Source organism: Lissotriton vulgaris, chromosome 10, assembly GCF_964263255.1.
Source record: "Lissotriton vulgaris chromosome 10, aLisVul1.2, whole genome shotgun sequence".
NCBI classification, from domain to species: Eukaryota; Metazoa; Chordata; class Amphibia; order Caudata; family Salamandridae; genus Lissotriton; species Lissotriton vulgaris.
Genome location: NC_141698.1, coordinates 712033151 through 712056057, shown reverse-complemented (window position 1 = coordinate 712056057; position 22907 = coordinate 712033151). Strand labels below are relative to the sequence as shown.

General features: G+C 40.4%; 1 protein-coding gene across 2 annotated transcripts in view; it reads right to left on the bottom strand.

Annotated features, from left to right (window-relative positions):
* The window catches only part of NRP1 (neuropilin 1), a 229333-nt gene that overhangs the window by 110339 nt on the left and 96087 nt on the right, over positions 1–22907 (bottom strand). For both annotated transcript variants that reach the window (XM_086941540.1, XM_086941541.1), the window contains exons 4-5: positions 7907–8088; positions 4780–5007 (exon numbers count right to left, since the gene is read on the bottom strand). In XM_086941540.1, coding sequence (XP_086797666.1) covers positions 4780–5007; positions 7907–8088 — 410 coding nt within the window. The remainder of the gene's footprint in view (positions 1–4779; positions 5008–7906; positions 8089–22907) is intronic.

The following is a 22907-nucleotide window of genomic DNA, read 5'->3' as shown; positions in this document are numbered from 1 at the left end:
AGGGCATTCATAAATTCTGCATGTGAATGTTTCCCCTCATCTACTACCTCTCAAAAATATATCTCTTTACTTTTCAAGATTTTTTAAGCTGCACCCAAGAGTATTAAGCTCTTTGAAGGAAGTTCAGGTATCTCAGCCAAAACCCCTATCTGATCAATACCGTCCATGGGATCATCAGATCTTACTTACAATCTACTTTCTCAATTGGCCTAAAGTTAAACACTCTTCTCATCTCCCCTTAAGGGTCATCAAATATATGTGTGTGTGTCCTGTGGATCCAGTCATCAACAGTATGAGTTGAAAGGGTGAGTCCTCAAGGGCCTCTTGGATTCCTCCCATGTTGACATGTAATGAGTGTTTCAGTGTTCTGCAAAACATATTCTTCTTTGACTAGCAGGTATGGAATCATGCTATACTTTCTCCATATGTATCCTAAAGTCGTTATTCCACATTCTTAACCCCGCCAAGGATGAGTCTTTTAATCGGTCCCCACTCTTAGTGACGTTTTATTTGCCAATTTCCATTTCCGGCCTATATGCTCATTTAGTTTCATCCAGATTTATAAGGTCAGTAGTAGCAGGTAAGCCATGTGACTCATTCTCATCATACAGAATATGCAGGCATCCCCGCTTGCTGAGTACTTGCATATCCAGTCGAAATGCCAGTTTATTCTGAGGCTCAATGCCCAGTCATTTACAATTACTTATTGTGTGACTCATAGTATTACATAACATTAAGAACTGTAATTCCCTTTTGTGTATACTGATTTTTGGATTGATGTCAGAGCGATCATGAGAATGCCCCCAACCCAAAGCAGTGTTCTTAACTCGCCATCCAACCACTAGAAAACATTTTAGGTACACTATATGGTGTGCGCAGTAGTGTATAAAAAAATCTTTAGGAGGGCGATCATTTTAAAAAAATGCTGCTCTACCTAATAAGATTAGAAGCAATTTCCACCAGTGTGCAACTGTTCTGCCAGTTCTCGTGTTAATGGCTGTGGGTTATTAAAGAGACTTTCTTATTTCCTATCATGTCCAGATTCCCAAGCATTTAAAATGTTTCATCTCAGTTCTAAGTGGCGTCAGTCATCAACAGGAGTTATGTGCAAACTTTTGTCAACCCACAATATACTTTACATTGCAGACTGACTTATTCTATCCACCAGCCAAACACTCCCTTAATACCACACCAAGTATTTACTTTCTGTTTTTCCTCTATCTCGGTCTCTAGTAAATTGAGAGCAGATGTATCCAGTCCCGGATCATGTCAACTTTCAAAAGTACAAAACAAAACAAACAAAATCGAACCTCCTGTAGTTTTTTCCTTCACAAACATTCTTCCATAAACATTAGCATAAATAGTAGCCCTTTCGATATTCTAATACTGCTTCATATTTGATGTTGAGTTTTCAGCCTCATCACTTCTTCCTCTTTCATCCATAATATACTCATATTAGATTTGTTCACCTTATTGGCAAGCTTGATGTCTCTTCTCTGCTTCTCCTAGGTACATCATGCATATTTTATTTATTTATGCTCCCAGAGCCCAACATATGAAATACTCCGGTCTACATATGTCTCTCACTCCCTTGCTCTTCTGCGTTTCAAAAACTTCTGGCTGAATTAATTGCTGGATATTAATAAACTTCAGAAATATGCACAGTTTCTGTAATGACATCTATATAGCTTTGGATAGGAACTGAGAATGAAGTAATTCATAAACAGATAAATTAACAAAGAACTAACAAATATATAAATAAATATTAACCCCCTTCTCTTTCCAGGGAAGGGAGCCCGTCTTGGTGTATTGGCCAACTTAACTTTTTTATGAAGAAGAGTATAATGTGCTGGGTGTCAATAGCGCCTGTAGAGCTTACCCAGCTCTCCTACTGACTTTGAGGCCTGTGAGTCTGCGCTACTATTAATCCAGCATGAATGACCATTGGTTAAAGTCTACACTGCCCTAGGAGGTAAACAGGAGTTGATAAAAACTGGAATGCACATGTTATTATTCATACACTAAAAGCTAACACTACCATCTTAGACTGGAATGTAGTTCATGAAGACCTTCTAATATATAGAAAACCTTTGGAGTTTATTGGTGAATGGTGCATACGAGGATTAAATGAACTCTGTTAAGTCTCTGTTTACAAAGAGTTTTATTTCGCTGTCCATAAGTCTAACCTCTCATTCGTTTCAAAATAGTGACAAGTTTGCGGATCCACCCCAAATTACTTTTGTGGCCCGCTAACACTGCACCTCACACCAGGCCAAAAGCAATTTCGGGGTCATTTATTTAAAAGAAAACTAGCAAGTATTCGCTGCAAAAAGAACTGTCAATGATGCAATGTTTAAAATCAGCGCAGTCAATCAACCAACCACTGGTTTTGAATATGCACAGTTGGTATGGTCATGTAATAAAAAAAAGTAACACACAGATCGGGCATCATAAAAAGATTTTTTCAGCAATATGCTTTCAATTATTTATTTTTTTGCAGTTAAATGTGATATTCTTTTTATAATCTGTGCAATAACAAACACAAGATGTAGAAACCAATTTTTCAGAAGAAAGTGGAATTTCTGCTTTTGATCCCAATCACTTCAAGACCTACATTGTTGTCTGTGGCATTCAATTTTCTTAATGCAGGGCTATAAAAACTGAGAGGCAACTGACAGATGTCTTTCCACAGCCTACTTTAAATGGTTTAAATCAGATCAAAACCATTACTTTTTAACGAGTGCACGATTCTGATGTAATGCCAATGACGAGATCTGCAAGACATCAAGGAACTCATTCTTATCATAGTTACCTATTACATTCACCTCATTTAAATGCAGTGTGTGTGATTCACAAAATATACTGCACATCTATTTTTCATGTAGGTGTACAAGAGTCTCATCCTTGAGTGAAAATTGCAGATCCTGTTCATAGAATCAGCAACCGAGGCCAACATTGTCTGCAAATGGAAATTACACACACCCAAAATATGTGAGTAAATATTTCTAAGTGTAGGTTTGGGAATGGGAACAGGGGTAAACAGAAGAAAGGCACAGCAAGCTGGCCACTAGTAAAATTGTGACTCCTCATAACTTTTCCAATGGATTGATTGAATAAATGCACGAATTTTAGATCTTGAACTGCAAATCTATTGTCCACCATGCAATTCCATGTGCTGGTCTTCCTCTCACGGGGCACCAAAACAGAGGAATTCTCTTACAGCACATCTGCACATCATTTCTGATCATGTTCTTGTTTGTCTAGCCTTTAAAACCAGGCTCTTCTTGTGTTTCTTGGCAAGTATGTCAGTGATAGATTAGCCCTCACCAACATGGAACACCTGCTGATGTCACTGCTGTGCAATAGCAAAATTCTTTCATTCAATTATTCATTATTATACTCACTTTGAGCATTTACATTGAGTGCATAAATGCTGGAGTGTCTCAATCTGAGTAAAAAATTGCTAACACTCCTATATTTACAGGGAGAAAGGACTGTCAATGTGTAGCAACGTGACTGATTCACACAATAAGTAGTAACTTTATGAATTGCTACCTTACATCTACAGTTATCATTAAGTTACAAAAAAAATTAAGATAAACAGTAATCCCAGGCTGCATCTTGAGGGCTACAAAATCCAAATATTTCCACACTAATTTTAAAATGTGTGTTTCTTCTGTCACCAGAAACCCCATCAGTTTATGAGTAGGGTTGTGTTTCACTCTTTTTATCCGTCCATAATGAAAATATTGAGGCCATTTCAGAAAAGCATTTATGAGCAGCTGAGTACTCCTGTAGTACTACTTAATGTACTCATAAATGCAGTTTGGAATAGGCCCCTCTGCGAACGTGTACATTTTACAGGCAACTTATGTCGGTTGAAACAAGCAGTACTTTTACATTAGTCGTCCATCTCCATATAAATCTGAAGTTTATGCCACACAAACCCAGTCATCATTCACATTGGAATCACAGGCACCATGCTGTCTTTTGTTTACTTCCTTAGCTACTGGGGGTTTGCGTATTCCTGCGCCAGTGCATCATTTACAATGGCCCAAAGCATTTCTTATGAGCCTGCTGATGAAGTTGCCAGATATGGGGTTGCCAAATATCAAGGCTGCATAGACTCGATTCCATCTTGTGTGCCTTTCTTTTAACCAACCTAAGCTTCCTGTCTTTTTATCTCACGCTTGCATATTGTTTCATCTCCCCTTTGTCTATTTTTAGCCATTTTCTTGTGCTTACTCTCTCTTGCTCTGTGTCAAAGACAAATGATGAAAAATAATTCATGGTCCCTAAAAATGAGTGCTGGTACCCAAATCTGTAACCATCTGCACAAGATACCAGAGAGTCTTTCACAAAGAGTTACCTGCATAATTTGTCTTTTTAACAGCATAATTTAGATAATATTGCCACCTCATTTTGATAAATTTGCAGCATAGTCCTAGTCACTATGATGATCAAACCCGCATTTTGCAAGGCACTATGCAACATTACCCATAATTCACGGTTCCCTGTAAACATGGGTTTTATACCACTGCATGTTGTGCAATAAAAGCATCCAAATATGATATATGTACTCATCTATTTACACATGCACACATGTACATATATACGGACAGTGCTTTGTGACACTTGTGTTTGACGTTAAAATAATAAAGGGATTAATGAATTAGTGGGTTGACGTAACTGGATCAAACAGGGCTATGTTCATACTTTTAAAAAAGTTCTTCTGATTGCGATTAGGTGAAAGCCATTTTCCAGACACTTGTCTCTTACCATCAGGCAATCCATCCCAGATTTCCAACCGGTCATAGCGGCAGTACACTCCTTGGGGCGGATTGGTGTCCGGCTCCACGTCAAAGCTTTCAAACTCCAGTATAATTTCCGCCATTTTGGGGGCAAAAATAATGTACGTGCATTCCAGGTTATTCGGATACTTCTCGGGGAACCTCGGGGACTTGATTACTCCATTCGGCGCCGTGAAGTTTCTGGAACATTCCGACCCTGGAGGACAAAGGGATAAGGTTAGGCCTCGCTGCGTGACAAGTCCAATTTGCTACCAACACAGCACATTATTAAGCAGTTCGCGGCTCCCTTCCTACACCTGTCATTACGGTGATCTCTTCTGCCCCGCGCGCGCACTCAGCACTTGTGCCTGGCCGTCTCGAGCCAACTGCGAAAAGCAATGTCCCTTCCAGGCCTTTGTGTTCGTTCCTACAGAGCGATGAAAAAAAACATAAACGCCTGCCTGCTGTAAGACACATGACAAATATGAAGGCCTGAGGGAACGGTAAAAACATAAGTTGTAGAAATCCTGACAGGGCCCCAGAGAAGTAATTATAGCTCCTCTTAAAGTTAAATCTTTAAATCCAGCGGTTGACAGCTATGAAACAGGGCAGGATATTTACAAGAATTGGCGTGCCTTGTTCCAACCCAGCGGAGGGGAGCCGCGGTTTTAGGTTGCGCGCGCGCGCGCGCAGTGGCTTGGCGAGCTCGCCAGATGTGACCTGTGCCTCGTGACGAGAGTAATGGGAAAGGCTGGTACGTGCGGCCCGCGCGCCCGGCTCGCTCGAGCGTGGTGTTGACACAGGTGCAGCCATAAAGTGTTGCAGTAGGGGGGAGGCATGATGAACTGCCTATGTGTAGGCCAGGCATATTGTTAAAAGTCACTCGATATCAATGTTGACATACGGAACTTATTTAACTCCATGCGCGCTAGCGGAATTCCGCTCCTGCGCTGAGTTTTCATAAATCGCATGTTACGTGACGAGCTGGGCTCGTCATCAGCGTGCGAGCGGGCTACGCCATGACGAGCCCAGCTCGTCATCAGCGTCGAAGGGGTTAATGTAGCAAATAAAACACCAATTAGCGTTTTTCGTGGAAGTTGTCACTTGGCCAAGAACGTATGACATTATAAGGATTATTTCAATGACGATAATTGTGCGTGCAGTTTGTGGAAATTCCGCAACAGTTGTCAACGTATTTTAGGATTTTGACCAAAATGAACAGCAATAGTCCATCCTGATGGTGGGCGGGACAGAGGATGACGCATGTCTTCATTCGGCCACCTCTGTGGCGCGGTCATTATTAGCCGCCATTTAACTAGTTCACGTGATGGCTAAAGCAGCAGCTAGAAATACGGATGAAGGCTGGCGTTTAAAGAAGGCAATACTAGGCCAGGCACGTGGACCACAACCAAGATGGGTCGTCCAGTTGCCCCAAAAATATTGAACTATTGCCCTATTTGGAAGGGGAAAGGTAAAGTGCAATGTCACAATCTTCGCGCTACAAAGATATGATGGTCTCTGCAAGTGATGAGTTCGAAACCCAGCAAGTCCTACTCAACCTTCTTTCCTACCATGGTCAGTAAACAAAGTACCATTAAACTGAGTAATATTAAGAATACATGTTATTTACAGTGCTTATGAGTTGCAGAAGTACAGTATAAAGAGCCTATTAAAAATACGTTATTGAAATTATTTTCCTTACATTTAAAAGAATGGTCCTAAACCTTCCTTTATGCAATATAAAAAAATTATATCAAATCAAACTTTTGAGCTCACATCGTTTCTGCTCATAGTATTAGACACTACATGAGCTCAAAAGTTTGATTTGATATAAGTGATTTATATTGCATAAAGGAAGGTTTAGGACCATTGTTTTCTGTATCAAACTGAGCCCACGTCCAAGACTGTTATTGGGTCACCCCATTTTTGTAATGGTTACATTTAAAAGAAGCAGCGTTAAATCACAATACGTGGTTCATTTGTCATGGTCACTCCACAATAAAGGCTAACATTCAATAAGTCCCAGTGTTTGACCGGGGGTTAGGGATTTGAGTCCAAAGGGCCAGTAGTCATTTTCAGAGGTACATTAGTTTACTTCACTTTTTGTCTATATATGATCCTATTGTTAAAAGGTTCAAAGATGCGTCAAAATAAACAGGCAAAATAACTAGAAACATCTAAACGAATTTAATAGTTCTTGAAACAAATAGATTTTTTTACACGTTTAGGACCAACCTCTGCCCTTTGGGAACAGTATATATCCGTCTGCACTACATTGTTGCTGAGTAATGGCGTTTTTCTCTTGTCAGAGGTCATCTGTGGTAACCTCTGTCCATTGAAGAACATGTCAGTCGGCAGATGGTGTTCAGATTCAATCACTCCTTTCTCCCAGCTCAGAACTTAGCACTGCACTTGTACATAGGGAGTTTATCTGTATCATGTATTCTGTAGTTAAGATAGATGCTTTGTGTTTCATCCAACACAGCCTTCCTGTAGGACCATAACCTGGACAAGAGAATACTAGGTGGCTGCTGAAAGCTACACGAGGAGGCGACTGGGGGGTTAGGGAGGGGTACAGTTCAGTGCAGTTGGAGTCAGGTTGGCCCTAGGTTCAAATGTGTCCCTTTGAAATGGGAGTTACAGTCAAAACAGCACGTTACCAGTGTCAGCAAGCACCCTTTCATTGCCCCCATTTGAAAAATCTGACATTTATATTATAAAAATATTCTTTTAAAGGTTTGTATTATTTGAAAAAAACAAGACAAGTTAAAGACACTTAGTGGATTATTATCTAGTAGACAATTTATACATAGTGTTATGAAATAACCTTGTGACTAACAACTTCTTTTAACGTGCCCTTCTCCAAAAAGCACAATGCTATAGCATTGGAACTCACATATCTTCTCCAGATCGAATCATTAAGCAACAAGCTATTTCAAATTGTGGTGTTGTCACCCTGCTCCTTTAAAAAAAAAAAAAAAAACATTCCCTGCGATATAATGTCACCCATTTAAAAAAATCATTAAGACCGTTTACCTGCTCTTATCGCGCTTACTAAAGTTTTCTGGTTGGGTGATTAGAATAGAAGGCATCTCAGATTGAACATTACCACTGACCTGTTTTGTAGATTTCATAGCGGATGGAGAACCCAGCTCCATGAGTTTCGTAATCGGAGACAAATGTGATGAACATGGAGGGTCCAGAGGAGACTAGCTGAGAGGGAGCAATCTTCCCACAGAACTTCCCCAAAAGCCTCCCATTGGCATTTTCTCCATCGATTATCTCCACGTAGTCATACCTGGTGGAACAAGAGAAGAGGAAGGTTTTAGCACAGAGGCTCTTGCTACTTATTGCAATTTCAGCTGAATGGGTCACTTTATAGTCCATTTCATTAGTGCAGAATAGACCAGAAAAAAAGACTTTCAATAGACCTCACAAGCGAGCTCCCGCTGTTAATTTACTTAGAGGGCGATTTTACCAGCTGGCCAAGTAGATGCACTTTTTTTTGCTGACCACTTAAGCTGATTTGTGGCAGCAACGAAAAGGACAGTGGGAGGTGTAGAGATTTGAAACTACAGGGTCTTGACAGAAAGTGCAAGGTAAAAACAGGCTGCATGCTGAAATCACTAGAACATTTTATACAGGAAACCGTACAAAGCAGACGCGCCCATTACAATTATACAGTCTTATAGCACCAGTGACATAAAGCCAAAATGTGTGTAGTTAAGGCAAAATGCTTCTCGCTGATATGCTATTAGAGAGTGAAGGATGCTCCTGAGTGAGATCCTATCAGCGATCAGACGGTATCACCTAATCTAGTGTGAAATTTGTGATTACTTCATTGGTCATTGGCTGAGACTCTGGTATGGGTAAATGTTTAGCACGCATTGGCAAAGTCTGTAGGTCTGGCTAGCATTTTTTAGACTTAATAAAAAGATTAACAAAACTGCTGCCGTGAAAAAAGATCAAACAATGTTTGTTTTCTGTATACAAACTATGAATTAAAGAATGTAATATGAGATCATTTGCTGTATCATTTGCTTCTGAGTTGTAAAATAGTACTGCATGCATTGTAATGCAAGCTCTCCATGGGAGAAAGAATTTAGCACTAAACAATCCCCAGCAGAGGTGGGAGATAGTATTCCAGATAGAGCGCAAGCCCACTAAATGCATAACTTAAGGCATAGGTAACAATAGATCTTGCAGACATGTGCTCTATACAACCATCCTGCCGGACGCCATGCTCATTGCTCTGCAGTATTTCTTTATTTCAATTGATATCACATTGCATAATTGGTTGGAAGGTCCCAACACTTTTTATTCTCAAAACCAGCATATAGCAATACCTTGTTTTTAAATATGTCATATATACATACTTTTAATGGTGCTCATGTTATCGACCTCCAAAGGGGGAAAGTTAACGCCCCTCTGCCAGTATTTGAATCTTTGATTTTCCACTGTGGCACTAGGCATGATACTGTCTCTTCTAAGTGCCCAATTACCATTAGTCCTTCCTCGTGCTGCTATATATCTTTGTTTTTTTCCACTTTAGCCATTGAGCGTCGTCTGTGATTCTACTTAAGAGTGCCACAAAGCGTCTTGCGATATTCAACGCAGAATAATTATGGTGCTGAACATCTTAAACTTAAAATGAACACCGTGCTGGAGCAAAACATCCACCAAGACAATATTTCTCTACACGGTGAGCTATCTGTTGAATCCCTTTCTACTCTACCGGAGCACAAGCATTTGGATATGTAGTGGAAGAAACTCATTAAAATGGCGACGTCATCTCCATAGACATCATCTGGCAACATGGAGAGATTAAGAAGAATGGCATACATTAGGCATGCAGACAATGCCAGCTCCAGTCGCCAATTATTGAGAAAAAAGGAAATCTCATGAGTCTAATTCGGTACAATTAAATTGTGTCTCTTTGTCTATGGCGGTTGTGCTATCAAGACATAATGGATGGGCCTCTTTTCACACTGCGAAGCTCCACCATGAATTCAGAATGTCTCAGGCTCGTTTTCTATCCGAATAATACTATAATTCTGTTTTTTACCGTGTCCTCATCTGTATATAAAAACGTCAAACTAATAGCAGTAGCGGCCTTCCCCCTAATTCTTATCCCCCACGTAAAAGACTGTCATTGTGCGATGGATGCACAGTGCCATGTATTGTTTCGTCATTCAATTCCACTCCCTGTGGTAATTTAGGAACACATTATTTTCTCTTCTGGGGTTTATTTTCAGATGAGTGCTTTCGAAGTCCTCCTGAGACATATGCTGTTTTTCTAGTAAACCAATCCACTGGCACAGTTGTAACTTGGAGCATATTATCAAGAAACAGCGTTAACATTATCGCCACTTTAGCGGTAGAAAACTGCCCCTCAAGTGGCGATAATGAGCTTCATAATACGCCCTTGTGAATTCCCATAGAAGCTGGTGTGAACATGGGCTTCTATGGGCATTCTGTACGGCATATTATCCAGCCCATTACGTTTTCTGCTGCTAAAGTGGCGATAATGTTAACGCCCTGCTTGATATTATGTCCCTCGGTTTCCGAATGATACTTTTTTTGACTTACTCTAAAGGCTGATACACAGCGGAGTGCCGACAATATTTCAGGCACAATGAAAGATCATAGCAGTCCTGGCTTCTGTGATCAGCAGCAACAAATGGGAACAATCAACAACATTTCAGATATGGCTTCTCTTACCAATGTAGTTCCATTTTCTGGTCAGTTGTAGGATGAAAGGGCAAGGCTGATTTCCATGCTGTTATTGTGGGGTATATTGACACTAACCCAAGGTTTGGGGCATGAACAGCAGATATGGAGGTCAATTATGAGGCAATAATACCTTCAAAACGGGTCTCATATTTTCTTGGTTGGGTGACATGCAGATGGGGAGGAATGGAAACTCAGCAGCATTCAGGTCTCAGCCTTGTAACTGCTGATAGTTGCTAGACCACCAGTATCAACCAGAAATCATAGGCTTGCCTTAGACCTGGTGAAATGGCGGAGTCCTTTGTGCTCTCGGCTGCCAGATTAATTTGGACGCGGTTGGTATAGCTAACCATAACCTCAGAGCAGGACACACAAAAGTAATTAGAAGAGGCTGTGTTATGGAAGTTTGTATATACTATATTGTTCTACTTTTACATTTTTTAGAGGTGGTGCCCATAAGTTGCAAATCTGTTCCCTCTTGTAAGTGATGTGATGCTTTGTTGTTCCCAATTCCCAACTCACCTCTCCTAACCTCTTAGCATTTGGGGCAATATTTGCTTCTCGCAGGTTCTATTTTGCTCTCCTTTAAAGGTGGTACTCTTAGTGCCTCTTGAGTGTAATACACGTAAAATCATCTGTTTGATCAATATTTCTGCTTTTCATTATGCCAATAAATTGCCAGTATACAGAGCTACCTCCGCTTATTGACTTTATTTTCTTTGCCAATCCTCGTATGCCATCGAATGGATCGAACTCTTATCAAGAAGGCGCGCTGCTTGCTGTTGGTATCCCTGTTTTTCTCCTAAACGCACATGGTAAATACAACACTTATTTATTCATCATAAACAATATAAACATGTTTAGCATACAGCCAATGTAATCAAGTAAGCGAGTGCATGAGAGGTGGCTATAAGATCGATGATAATTGTTGGGAAGCAGCGTTTGGAGTGCCATACCTCATTACAAGACAGTGGGAGGTGTGCCAGGTCTTAAGATAGGAATAATTAGACATTGCTGGGTGTTTAATTAGACTCAAGCAGGGTTTGCAACCTACAGCATTTGCTATGGATCAGCAAGCCTAGCATAGAGACAGGGAAGCTCAAACAGCTTTGTGCACACAGCAGCATATAAAATGAAATTGCAAGGGTCTTAATATCAATTCATTCAACTCAATTCAAAACTTTATTCGGCAGCATTGTGAAAGCCTACAATATCATTCTAGTGTCAGTTCCTAATCAGCTGGCACATCTAATAAATGTTCATACTTTTGCTTCTGATGTGCTCACATGCATATTCATAGCATTAGGACCCCATGTTAGTTTTAGGTAATTGAGAGTAAGCCGAAATAACAACTTACCCTACTGTAAGGATGTACAATGTGGGTCAGATCCATGCCAGACCTTTCCATGTTATGTTATGTTATTTGCACTTGTAGAGCGCACGATTACCCTTGGGTGACCTGGCGCTAAGTACTGGTCTTCCTGGGAAGCTGAAAGAATGCTACTGTGAAAAGAGACATGTTTTCAGGCTCTTCCGGAACGTGAGAAGATTTGGGGCAGTTTTGAGGGAAAAGGGAAGCTCGTTCCAAGCTCTCGAGGCACAGTGAGTAAAACTCCTGTCTCCCCAGTTTACTCTTTTTGGCATGGAGACTTGCACTTGTTTAGCACTGGTAGAGCGTAACGTTCGCCCAGGAATGTACCAGTGAAACTTTTGCCTAAGGAACTCAGGGCCGAATCCGTTAATAGCTTTAAAAACTATACAGAGAGCTTTAAAGCGAGTTCTTTGTTTCATTGGGAGCCAGTGTAGCTTCTTAAGCTCACCTTTAACAGAGACAAATCTAGGTGTTCCATGATCTTTTTGGCCATAGGCTTGAAAAACACCCCTGCAGTCGGCAATAATTTGTCACCGTAAGAAAAGATAAAGACCTCCTACAGCCACCACCATTCTATTAGAGATGGCAAGCGGAGTTCCTTGAGCCAAAATTCAGCAATTCCCTTGATGGGGTGAGAGGGATTGTAAGTCCCGACACACTACTGATCTCTCTTTAACGCCAACCCTCTCATAGAACCCTTAATGTGCGCATACTGCCTCGCTAAATGGTGTTAGCAAGATTTCCTGAAAAGTAACGAGGACACCACAGAATTGTTACATTCTGGAATGATACAAGCCATCATAAGTGGAATGAATGGTCGTTTCTGCATGGAGTACTTGTAAACGAATTACAGTGGTCATTTGTTTCTAAAGACAATGTCTAGAAGGTCAGATACGTTAATGACAACGCGCTATGTGCTGAAACCGAAGAACCAAAACAAGCCTTCCGGTACATTGACTTCTGCATGTCAAGAAAGTGAGTGTGCCTTGCATGCTTCTGCCATGGACAGTTAACAAATGACACTTCATACTGCCCTGAGCTGTCATTTGCTTTACGTTGCTCAAAAATTGCAAGTAATAAGCAGTCAGACCTAGCTTATCGTCAGGGCATGAGATATTCTTTGCTTTTGTGAATATAGCTGAGACTTATCAGAATTCATGTCTTTGCCTTAAATTCAAGTACAAGTGACAATTAATGTGGGCTTTGGGTGGAGGACGTTTTGCGCTGTTAGCACTCTCGAACCCTTAACCATCAGGGTTGGCTCGGCACTCTTTCCCTGGTGGAGGACATATTCTGGGTTTGGGCCACCCGGCTGGTCCAAGGTTTTCCATGATGTGAAGGAGAATTTCTCGTCCGAGGGATTACAAACTCTCTTGGGGTGTCACTTGGGATAATGACTCAGTCAGTCTTCAACTTACTATAGCATAGCCAAAAAAAATATTACTAAGACAACTATTTAACAGAATATCATTTGCAATAGAAAGCCTATTTTCAGACTAATGTTACCCATTAGACCACTAATTACCCTTTGACCAATAGTCGCTCGTGTATGACTACGCCCCACAAAAGACTCCCTATCTGTCCCTCTGAAATTAACATTTCTGCAAGATGTCAAGTTGACAAAATGCTCCTGGCTTTCGAAGCTCACTGCTGCCAAGCCAGCAAAGGCCACTTTGCCTTTCCATTTGTTTTTAAATCTGACAGAAACCTGCTATAATCAATTTACACAAACCATTTATTCTATTTCCAACCACTACCAGGGTCAGAACCTCTGATACATTAATTTCAGGAATGCTTAAATTCGGCAGTAACATAACCGTATCTGACAACTGAAATGAGATCAAAGAAAAAAGATGTCTTCATGATGGCTAATGTCATCCTTAACAACCCTCTAGCAAGCCTTGCAGGGCGCATTACTGATGTTTACACAAAGTCCCACTGGAAAATTGCAAAGATGATATCACTAGTTAAAGTGGACAGGTTATGGCTCTTTAAATTTCAAACATGACATTACCTCATCAGTTAAAATTGTGCACCCGCATCGGTGTACACTTTACGGACAATAGAGCAGACATTGATGGAACTGTAAGCAATAAAATATGTGAAGTATTAAATTTACTTCTTTCTTCCCATGTATCGGATGGCTTTAGTGCCAAATGCTCATCATGTACGCCATATTAGCGGTTGAACTGGTAAGTCTTGAGAAGAGTCAAGGAAATGCTTGTTTGCTTAGATTTGTTGATTGGTAATTGAATTATCATGTCCAGTAGAGAAAAATGTCTCTGGATCCTGTACTTATGATTTTTTGCGGCAAATGCAACATTCCTCTATCTTTCACAAAAGGCAACATTTACCCACATTCATTTCCATGATTAGACAAAGCATGCTTGCTGATTTGCGGTTCCACTTGGAGCCTTCGAGTTCCTTGTAAGATTGAGTCCTACTGACCAGCCATGCAATCAAATACATGTCTGCAGTTCAGTGTTTGACTGCTTCCCTAACTTTTTATACAGCAAAAAAATATTTCAAGATTGTGATAGTACCTTCAACATTTGTGTACAGCTTGTGTTATGCAATGTTATTTGATTTTGTAGCACTAACTAACAATATCTATAGTATCATAGCGCCTGCTCTACCTGGGTGCTCTTTCATGTAGGTACGGAAAGGGCAACAATGGAACCAAGTGATCCATTGTTATCATCTTAATTACACCGGGGTCTATTCCCAAGGGTAAATTTAGATATGAGTAAATCTACCTATGTAAATTTAATCTTACACTTTAGAATATATTTACTACTTTTGGCTCCTGACCATTTCCAAGACTAAATGTATTCCACAGCATAGACTTACACGTCTCCAACCTTTAAACAAGGGAGCCGTGCCAAATTTATGAGTTTAAAGTTACTACTTGTAACTTTTTGCAAGTAGGCCTTAGTTGAGCTCTCCGCCACTGTGGTTGAGATCTCCACCACCTTCAGGGGGACCTCAGAGACTACAATGGAGAGCCCCCAATGGGAAAGAAGAGGGATAATGATTAAACATGACTAAAGTTTACCATGTTTAAAAAAAATATTAATTTTTGTGTGTAAAATATATACATTTTAAATTAATTAAACTAATTATCTTTAGCCCTGAACTAATAAAAATTAAATGTTAGAACACATTACTTCTTCAAAACTAATGTTTACTAAATAATAACATAATTTAACTGTATTCATTTATTTTATAAATATTAATTTTTAAATAAATTAACTAAAAAAAATTGCAGTTTCTTAAAAAGTAATATTTGGTAAAATGAATTAAAATTTGTGCTTAATTACCGTAAATTACATTTGACTTTTAATACTTTATTTATTTTTAATTAAGTTAAGTATTTATTTGTAAACTAATAAACTATTTAATTATTCATTTTGCATACTTTTTGAGATATAGGAAATAAATATGTAATATAAAACTCAAACTAATGTAATTATTTTAACCTCATTTCTTATGGGGTATTATATTAATTCACTACCACCATTATTTTTGATGGCAAAGTGCTGCAGTACCTGTGATTGGCCTTGTGTGGTGGTAGACTTACTCCACGGCTGGGCTGGACAACATTTACTACTGCTGTGTCACCTTTAAGGATGTAGTACTTTTGAAGTGTAGTTTGTGAATAGCAATGGTCTTACTCTTTTGTGGATGAGTGTTTGTATTAGCATGCCCCTCCCAATTCTATGATTGGCTGAGTTCTATGCTTTTTCTGCAAATTTTTCGGGAGCTACTTATTTCTTTTTGTTTAGGCACTCCATGAGACTGCATGAGTTTTCCAGCTAGCTCCCGTGGGTGTCCCCCGCCCCCCTCCTCGCTGTTCGCTTTCATCCTTGTGCTTTTCCCACCCACAATCCACATTCATCTCCCACCCATTTATTTCCTCCTCGGCCCCCTGATCCCTTGTGTGTTTTCTCCCTCACTCCACTGTGTTGCTTCACCCCCACCTCCTCATAATGTAAAGACATGCTCTATAAGTGTTTTGCAAGTGATGGAGACTCCATGCAGTTGTGCTTGCTGCAGGCAATGTTTCTGGTAGTATCAGGGAAATCAACCAACAGTAAAACAACGACCTACCGGATCATAAAACAGGCCCACAAACAGCCAAGCCCTGGTCTGTACGTTGACCTGTCAGACCAGCCCTTCTGGTACCGCCTGATTGCTCCAATGGCCAGTGCGACTCTTCTCGAGACAGACAAATGTGCAAGGAGGTGGCACAATCCTTTTTCTGTCATTTTTTTAAACGTGCCGAAATGTGCGTGGGACCACCATTGTCATGTTTAGATACAGACGAAATGTGCCTGTCATTAGCATGTTTGTAAGTAGACGAAAGTGCTTGCCACCGGCAGTCGTCATGGTAGAAACTGTATGCACCATGCATTTAGAGCAACACATAGAGCTGGACAATCTTTGTAGGACGGTGGCACCAAAACACAGAAAATAGGCCTTGGAAAAACAAATTGCCGTCCTCTATCAAATTACAGTGGCAAAGCCAACGAATAATTAAGCAGAATTCATGTAACACTATAAACGGAACAAGAATATTGCTCTAAAAAGCAGCGAGGATTTGCTTAGAGCACGAAGGTGTATTTTTAATGGAACCTCAGGGAGTACCTACAACCACTAGCATGGCAGAAGTAATGTCGCCATTTCAGCAATTGACCCCTGTGCACCAAACAATATTATCTTTTCTAAATTACAGCCAGTCCCACTGAAGCTCAGGGAGTTAAACATATTTCTCAAGGTTACATCGAGTCAGCGTAAAAGTGTTGATTACATCCCAAGTATGTGTCACCAGTTCGGCCCACTCGACCGAGACTATAATCCTCCTACGCATGATTGGGCTTTTACAAACAGTGCAGGCTCGGCGTTGGCCGAGCCACATCATTAAGAAGCAGTTTGGGATTCCTTCCTAGTGCAGTAAGCCTCAGAGGAGGACTCCTACCTTCATTAAGTGACTACTGTGGGCTGGTGTGGTGGAAATAAGCCCAATACTCGACTGCCACCTTTAAATTCAAATTCTTGTTTAAAGTAGTTGAAACAAAGCAAATGCATGCCAAACTACATTATTTCTGCCATGGCATACAGAGCATCCAAAAAAAAAGAGTTTACGCTATATAAAAACTGCAAATAATAAATAATTATGTGTATTTATTATGCGTAACACGGACCAGAACAATCTAGTTTCAAGGAGGAAGAGAGCAGTACGGAACACATGTTTAAGTAGAAAATAATAGTAAGAAAATTACCTGGGCCCCTCACTCCCTGTTTATTAGGCTTAACAGCACAGTTGTCTGCAATTCCTAATGTTATCAATTCTTTAAAATGCATATAGGGCCTAATTACGAGCCTGGCAGTTCAAGGGCCGCCAGACTTGTGGTGGCGCAGTGGTGGCGGTCCAGCGACTCCCGCAACAGTGGTCTGACCGACCTATTGACTTGGGCGGTCGGACCGCCCTGGGATCGCTGCAGAGAACCGCCATTCCCTGGCGTTATCGCAGTGGTCAGAGGCACCCATATCGCTGTGGTCCCGCCAAGCATATTCCGTGTTTTCTCTCTGCCAGGGTTTTCACAGCAGTTCCACTGCCGTTGCAGTCCATGCTGTCCAGAAACCTTGTGAGGCCTTCCCATTGTGGTGCCTTTTTCAAAGGCACCAGCGCCTTTATAAGAGGAACCGCAGCGGAAACCACCATAATGCCTGTTCGCCACACGACAAAAAAACTTGTCATCTGGCAGGCGACGGAGGGGACGCGACAGTGGTGGGCCCCTCACCTGCACCACCAAAAGACATAATCGGGTCCATAGTGTGGGGTTTGACTCTGCTCAAAGGAGTGTTTCTCTCGCACCTCATGCTGTTGGCTTTTTGGTGTATCATTCATATTTCTGTTGAGTGCTTGCCTTGCTATGCACAAGGAACTATTTTACGTCTCAAAAGTACACTGAATCATGGCACATTCAATTGTGAGAAAGGGAGAACTGGAAGTTAAAGCAGCCCTGGAAAATATATTCACACTAACCCGCTACTAGAAACTATTGAGTTTAGTGAGTGAGTTCAACCTTGTCCTCCTGGATTTAGTTCTGGGAGCAAATTATATATATTTGTCTACAAGAAAATTGTGTGTGTTCCCTCAAGGCTGTTCTAAAGGTGGGATAACTGTTGATCCCTGCATCCGTCCACTGCTAATAGCAGCCTTAAGGTCCTCTGTCTAGCGGGGATTTCCCTGGTTCCAATATGGGTAGTCCATCCCTGAGGTGAAGTAATTCAGCAGTAAGGGCCTGAATAGTATACTCAGACTCCACTCTATGTGCAAGGCATGCGGATGAGTGGAGCCTCGGTAAAACTGGGGCTAGATCTAATTATAACAGATTATGAACCAAGAACGTTTAAAATGGAAGTACATATTGGACTTTCTACCAAATATATGACTTGGATCCAAAACAATGGCCCAGGTACCAAATCTAAGAATACTTGAATAATGTCATGATATTGTCTATTTATATCGGAGACGGAGGAGTGTTCGTTCTAGCTTCTTTCAATAGGCTGGACACTAATGTGAGAGGACACTATAAAGGCCATGTGTTACCCGCAAAAGAAAATGGGAGTGGAAGAGAAAAACAAAATAAAGCAGTAAAAGCCTTTAAATTTCAGGAACAAGACATGATGCGTGAAAAATCCCAGTTCTGCAGAATGCCATCAAAGGAATAAGTCACGGCTCTGTAATATTGAAAGATTAGGATGTTTTGGGTGGATGATATTAAGGAGCGGGCTGATTACAGTGGACGGATTATTAGAGGATAATTAAAGCTGATGTCACCCATCATTATGCTCATGACTCAAATATGAGTTAGCCTAAAAGATGGAGCATAACATTTACATTTTCCCAACCAATTAATATTTGACTCTGTGAACCATCTGTCACCAAAGTACAGCAGTGATAAAGTTAAAGGTCAACTTTGAACAAACCGTTCAATAAGAGAGAAAGGAAAAGAGCTTTGCTACATTTCTTGTAGGCGCCACCTTACAAAACAGAGGCTCCGCAAAAGGCCAAGATTCTACTCTGATGGAAAATAATGGACTGAACATCTAACAAGGAAATTGTTCATGCAAAAATGTACATTCAAGTGTACAAAGCTACTCTTACCACTGACTATGGGGCCTATATTTTATTTTCACTGTTCACTGTCCCAAAACAGTTCCTCACCACTGGTACATCTGAAATGCATTGCAGGGAAAGGATGACTATTTGCTAACTTTTTTACTTTGAAGATATGCAATAGGTTCCTGTGGTATCACTACATGAATTTTACATGAACATTTCCAGCTCATAGACCGAGAATGAGTGCAAACAGGCTCAATGAGTTGACAACTCTTTTAGAGTACACAGTAGTCCACACAAACAAATATGAACAGATTAACTATTTTTTGAGTTTGACAAATAAACATCTTCAGACGTATAGCTATTAGAACAAAGGAGTAGGACGCATGTAATGTCAGCTTGCTTTCCAATTAATTAAATAAAAAAACAAGAATGACCTCCAGATACAGCAACTCATATACTGATGTATCCCTTTTGTCACTTTATATATTTTAATACTTTGTTCTAATATTGTAAGCGTCATTGTTTCGCAGACCATGAAGCTGTCTTAGTGGAATGCAGTGGTATATGAAAACAACTATATCAAATCATCAAACAGACAAATCACTATGGCCATTAGTATGTCCATTCCAACAGTGCTTAGTTTTTGAGGGGCTGCTTAGAAACCCAGGCTTGCACTATTAAATGTCAGAGTGCCGAATACCAAGGCTGTGTAGTCCTGATTCCACCCAAGGCCTCATTAATCCACTGCCAGACACTCCCTGTCATTTTATCTCACTCTTGCAGGTTCCTGCTTTCCTCCTTGGTGATGTGTTTTCTTTCTTTCTCTTCTTCCTAATTTCCCTTTATGTAGTTTGCTCTCTTTCTCTTGGGAACTGCCAGATTAGGAAAAACTATACACATCTTTGATATGAGAACCAGCAAGCATTTATTGGTTGGTATATCAGAAAATCAAGTTCAAAAAGAGCAATCTCCCAGAATATCAACTATCGTCATGTAAGTATATATAAGTGCGTTTAGATTAACATTTACTACCGCCACTACTGCGTACCTTGATAACATATATATCGTCAAGGTATATAGATGTTGAGTTAATAATAGTATTAGCTATGTATACTTACCATGATGATATATTAGTAGTCAGTATTCTGTAGGGAATATTCTGGGAGCAAACCATTTATTAGACAAGTATCTTGGGTACTGTGAATTGGCACAGGGATGCTATGCTATTAGGAAACGTCAAAATGCTGTCTACACCATGAGCCAACAGAGAGACACGCTTTTAAAATGGTGGTACTCTCTTGACTCCCTGGTGGCATAAATTACTTAAACAGAAGTCAACATTGTATTTGATGAAAAAAATAGCCACTAAACATCTTTATTGCAACATTGTGGAACAGCTTGCTCCCTCGCTGATGAACAACATGCTTTCATTTAGCTAACCTTAACATTTTGTGGGTTTTAACCCCAGTAGATGAATATGTGATATATGGGGACCAAATGATAAAAAACGTAGCAAATTGATGAAGTTGGCCTTTTCAAGCTGGTTGTTTATTTTCAGGACCTTTATCTACTATGCCTTCATATACAAATATTGGCTACTACTTATGGGACAGAAATAAAGTAAAGTATGTGTTGCTCCATCTATAATTCTATAAGTGCATTGATCTTTCCTGGATTGATCCATTTAGAATAAACATCTTCCATGGATGGAAAAAAATAGAATAATAATACCCAGCAAAATTCTATATGTTATAGGAAAATCTTCCAAAATATCACCATCATTACACACCTGCAGAGTATAGAATATAAAATAGATTTGTGCTCAATCGCGACTTATGGAAAATGGTACCAGTCTTCTGAAACCTGTAGAAAACCACTAGGGGGATAAGCGGAGGTGAAGTCTCACTGAGAAAGAACAATTGTCTATTTGAATTGAAGAAAAAAAAGATGACAAGTATTGCAAAGATTTTCTCAGCTTGAAATAGAGAGCTGTTATAAATTGCACAGAGACAATGCTTGCAGCAATGCATAAATGCAGCTGCAAATGTGACAGGAGGACAACTTGAAATTCAGTCGATGAACTGCTCAACTTTTTCTTCAGTTCACCGCATCACAGGCTGTTCCTGATGTTTAGGATTTCAGACATTGGCCACCTGGAAGCAGGAAGGTCCTCATTACAAGAGCTCTTTAAATTCTGATGGGACCAGTAACGATACTTGCCAGTTTCATCTAAATTAGAGGTTCTGCAGTATCTTTGCGGCCCAGGACATTTCACCCATGTTATGTTATGTTACTAGGAACTGATAGAGCGCATGGCTACTCGATTGAGTGTCCCGGCACTAAGCTTCCTGGTCGTGACTGACTAAAGGCACTGTTCCCATCGACTAAAAGCGGGTGGAGTCACTGAGTGAAATAGGGTGGGAGAAATAAGGAATAACTAGGGAATCAGTGTGGGAATTACAGCTTGTTGCAGTAATTCCTCAATTCAAAGGGGTACACTAGGGGTCCAATTTGTAATCAACCGGCAACTATGCCCCCCAAAAGTACCATCGCCCCCAGTATTAGTGACGAAGAGGGGTCTACAGAACTACCAGCTGATTTTGGGTCCACTTGAAATGAGACCCCAATTGAAAAAAATTAGTTGGATGTTCTTTTGTCGTAACATGATAATGATTGACACTGCTCTTTAAAAACAGCTATAAAAGTGGCGGATAATGGGAAACCAATCTACAGTCACATCATGATTATCCCTCCTGGACCAATGTGGGACACAGATTCAAAAATACAAGGTCATGTTTCCATATGTCTTAATGCAGGTCTACTTTACCACGAATGGTAGCATCTGTCCATCAAAATCCAAAAAGGATAGCATAACTGCGGGTAAGAAAAAATAGAATGCCCCCCAACTGTTGCTCAGACCAAAAGAAAAGCCAGGATATCATGTAAGGCTGGGATAAGAAGTCCTGAGAGGCTGTCCTAAGGGATGCCTTCATGTGTATCTCACTGTTGCGCATTCACATGAAGATAAGTATTTTAAAAAGGCAGTCAGATGCTACACTAATAAAACCAAAACCACAGCATATCGAGATTCAGTGTTGGATCATACTTGTTTTGTGTATACAGCAGGGATGTCTGTAAGGTATGCCCATTGGGCGCAGGGTCAAGACTGATTTGCATATGGCTGGGTTCAAAGTGGAATAGCATGGGGAGCAAAAAAGGATGGATTTAGGCCCAGATCCCTGCACTGGGGGGAATGTATGACATTGTTCTGCATTCTGTCCAAAAATTGTTCTTTTTGCATTTGTTAGGTATGCATAAGCGTTGATACGGTTTTTCAGACAGTAGGAGCAAATATTTTGGATGATTTCCCAGACCAATTGTATGTAATTTCAAGAAAACACTTTGGTCGTCATTATTCCTTATGATTGGCGTAAGGCAATTGTCACAGAATAACAAGAAGGGTACATTTTTGTTTAAAAAATCTAAGGGTGTAGGACAGTAGAATACAATATGTGTCAGAACAAAACAGGTGATTTTTGCAGCTTTGAAAATCTTCAATTATATTGATATTCTCTGCAGACAAAAAATTAAATTAGACTTTTAAGTCATATTACTACATGGCATGATATATGGCAGGAACTACATCATTGCATCTGCTCCCACAATGCATTGCTGAAGACATCACACATTACAACACATATGACATCACACATAACAGTGTCACTGACATCAGTGGTGACATCACCAGCGGCGTCAACTATGACACCATTAGTCATACCACATATATCATGACTATCGACTTACTGCCAAAGCAGCCCTTGGAGTTCCAGAGCCCTGCAGCGTTCAGGCTCCCGCGCCTCAGACAACGATGCCACCTCAGAGC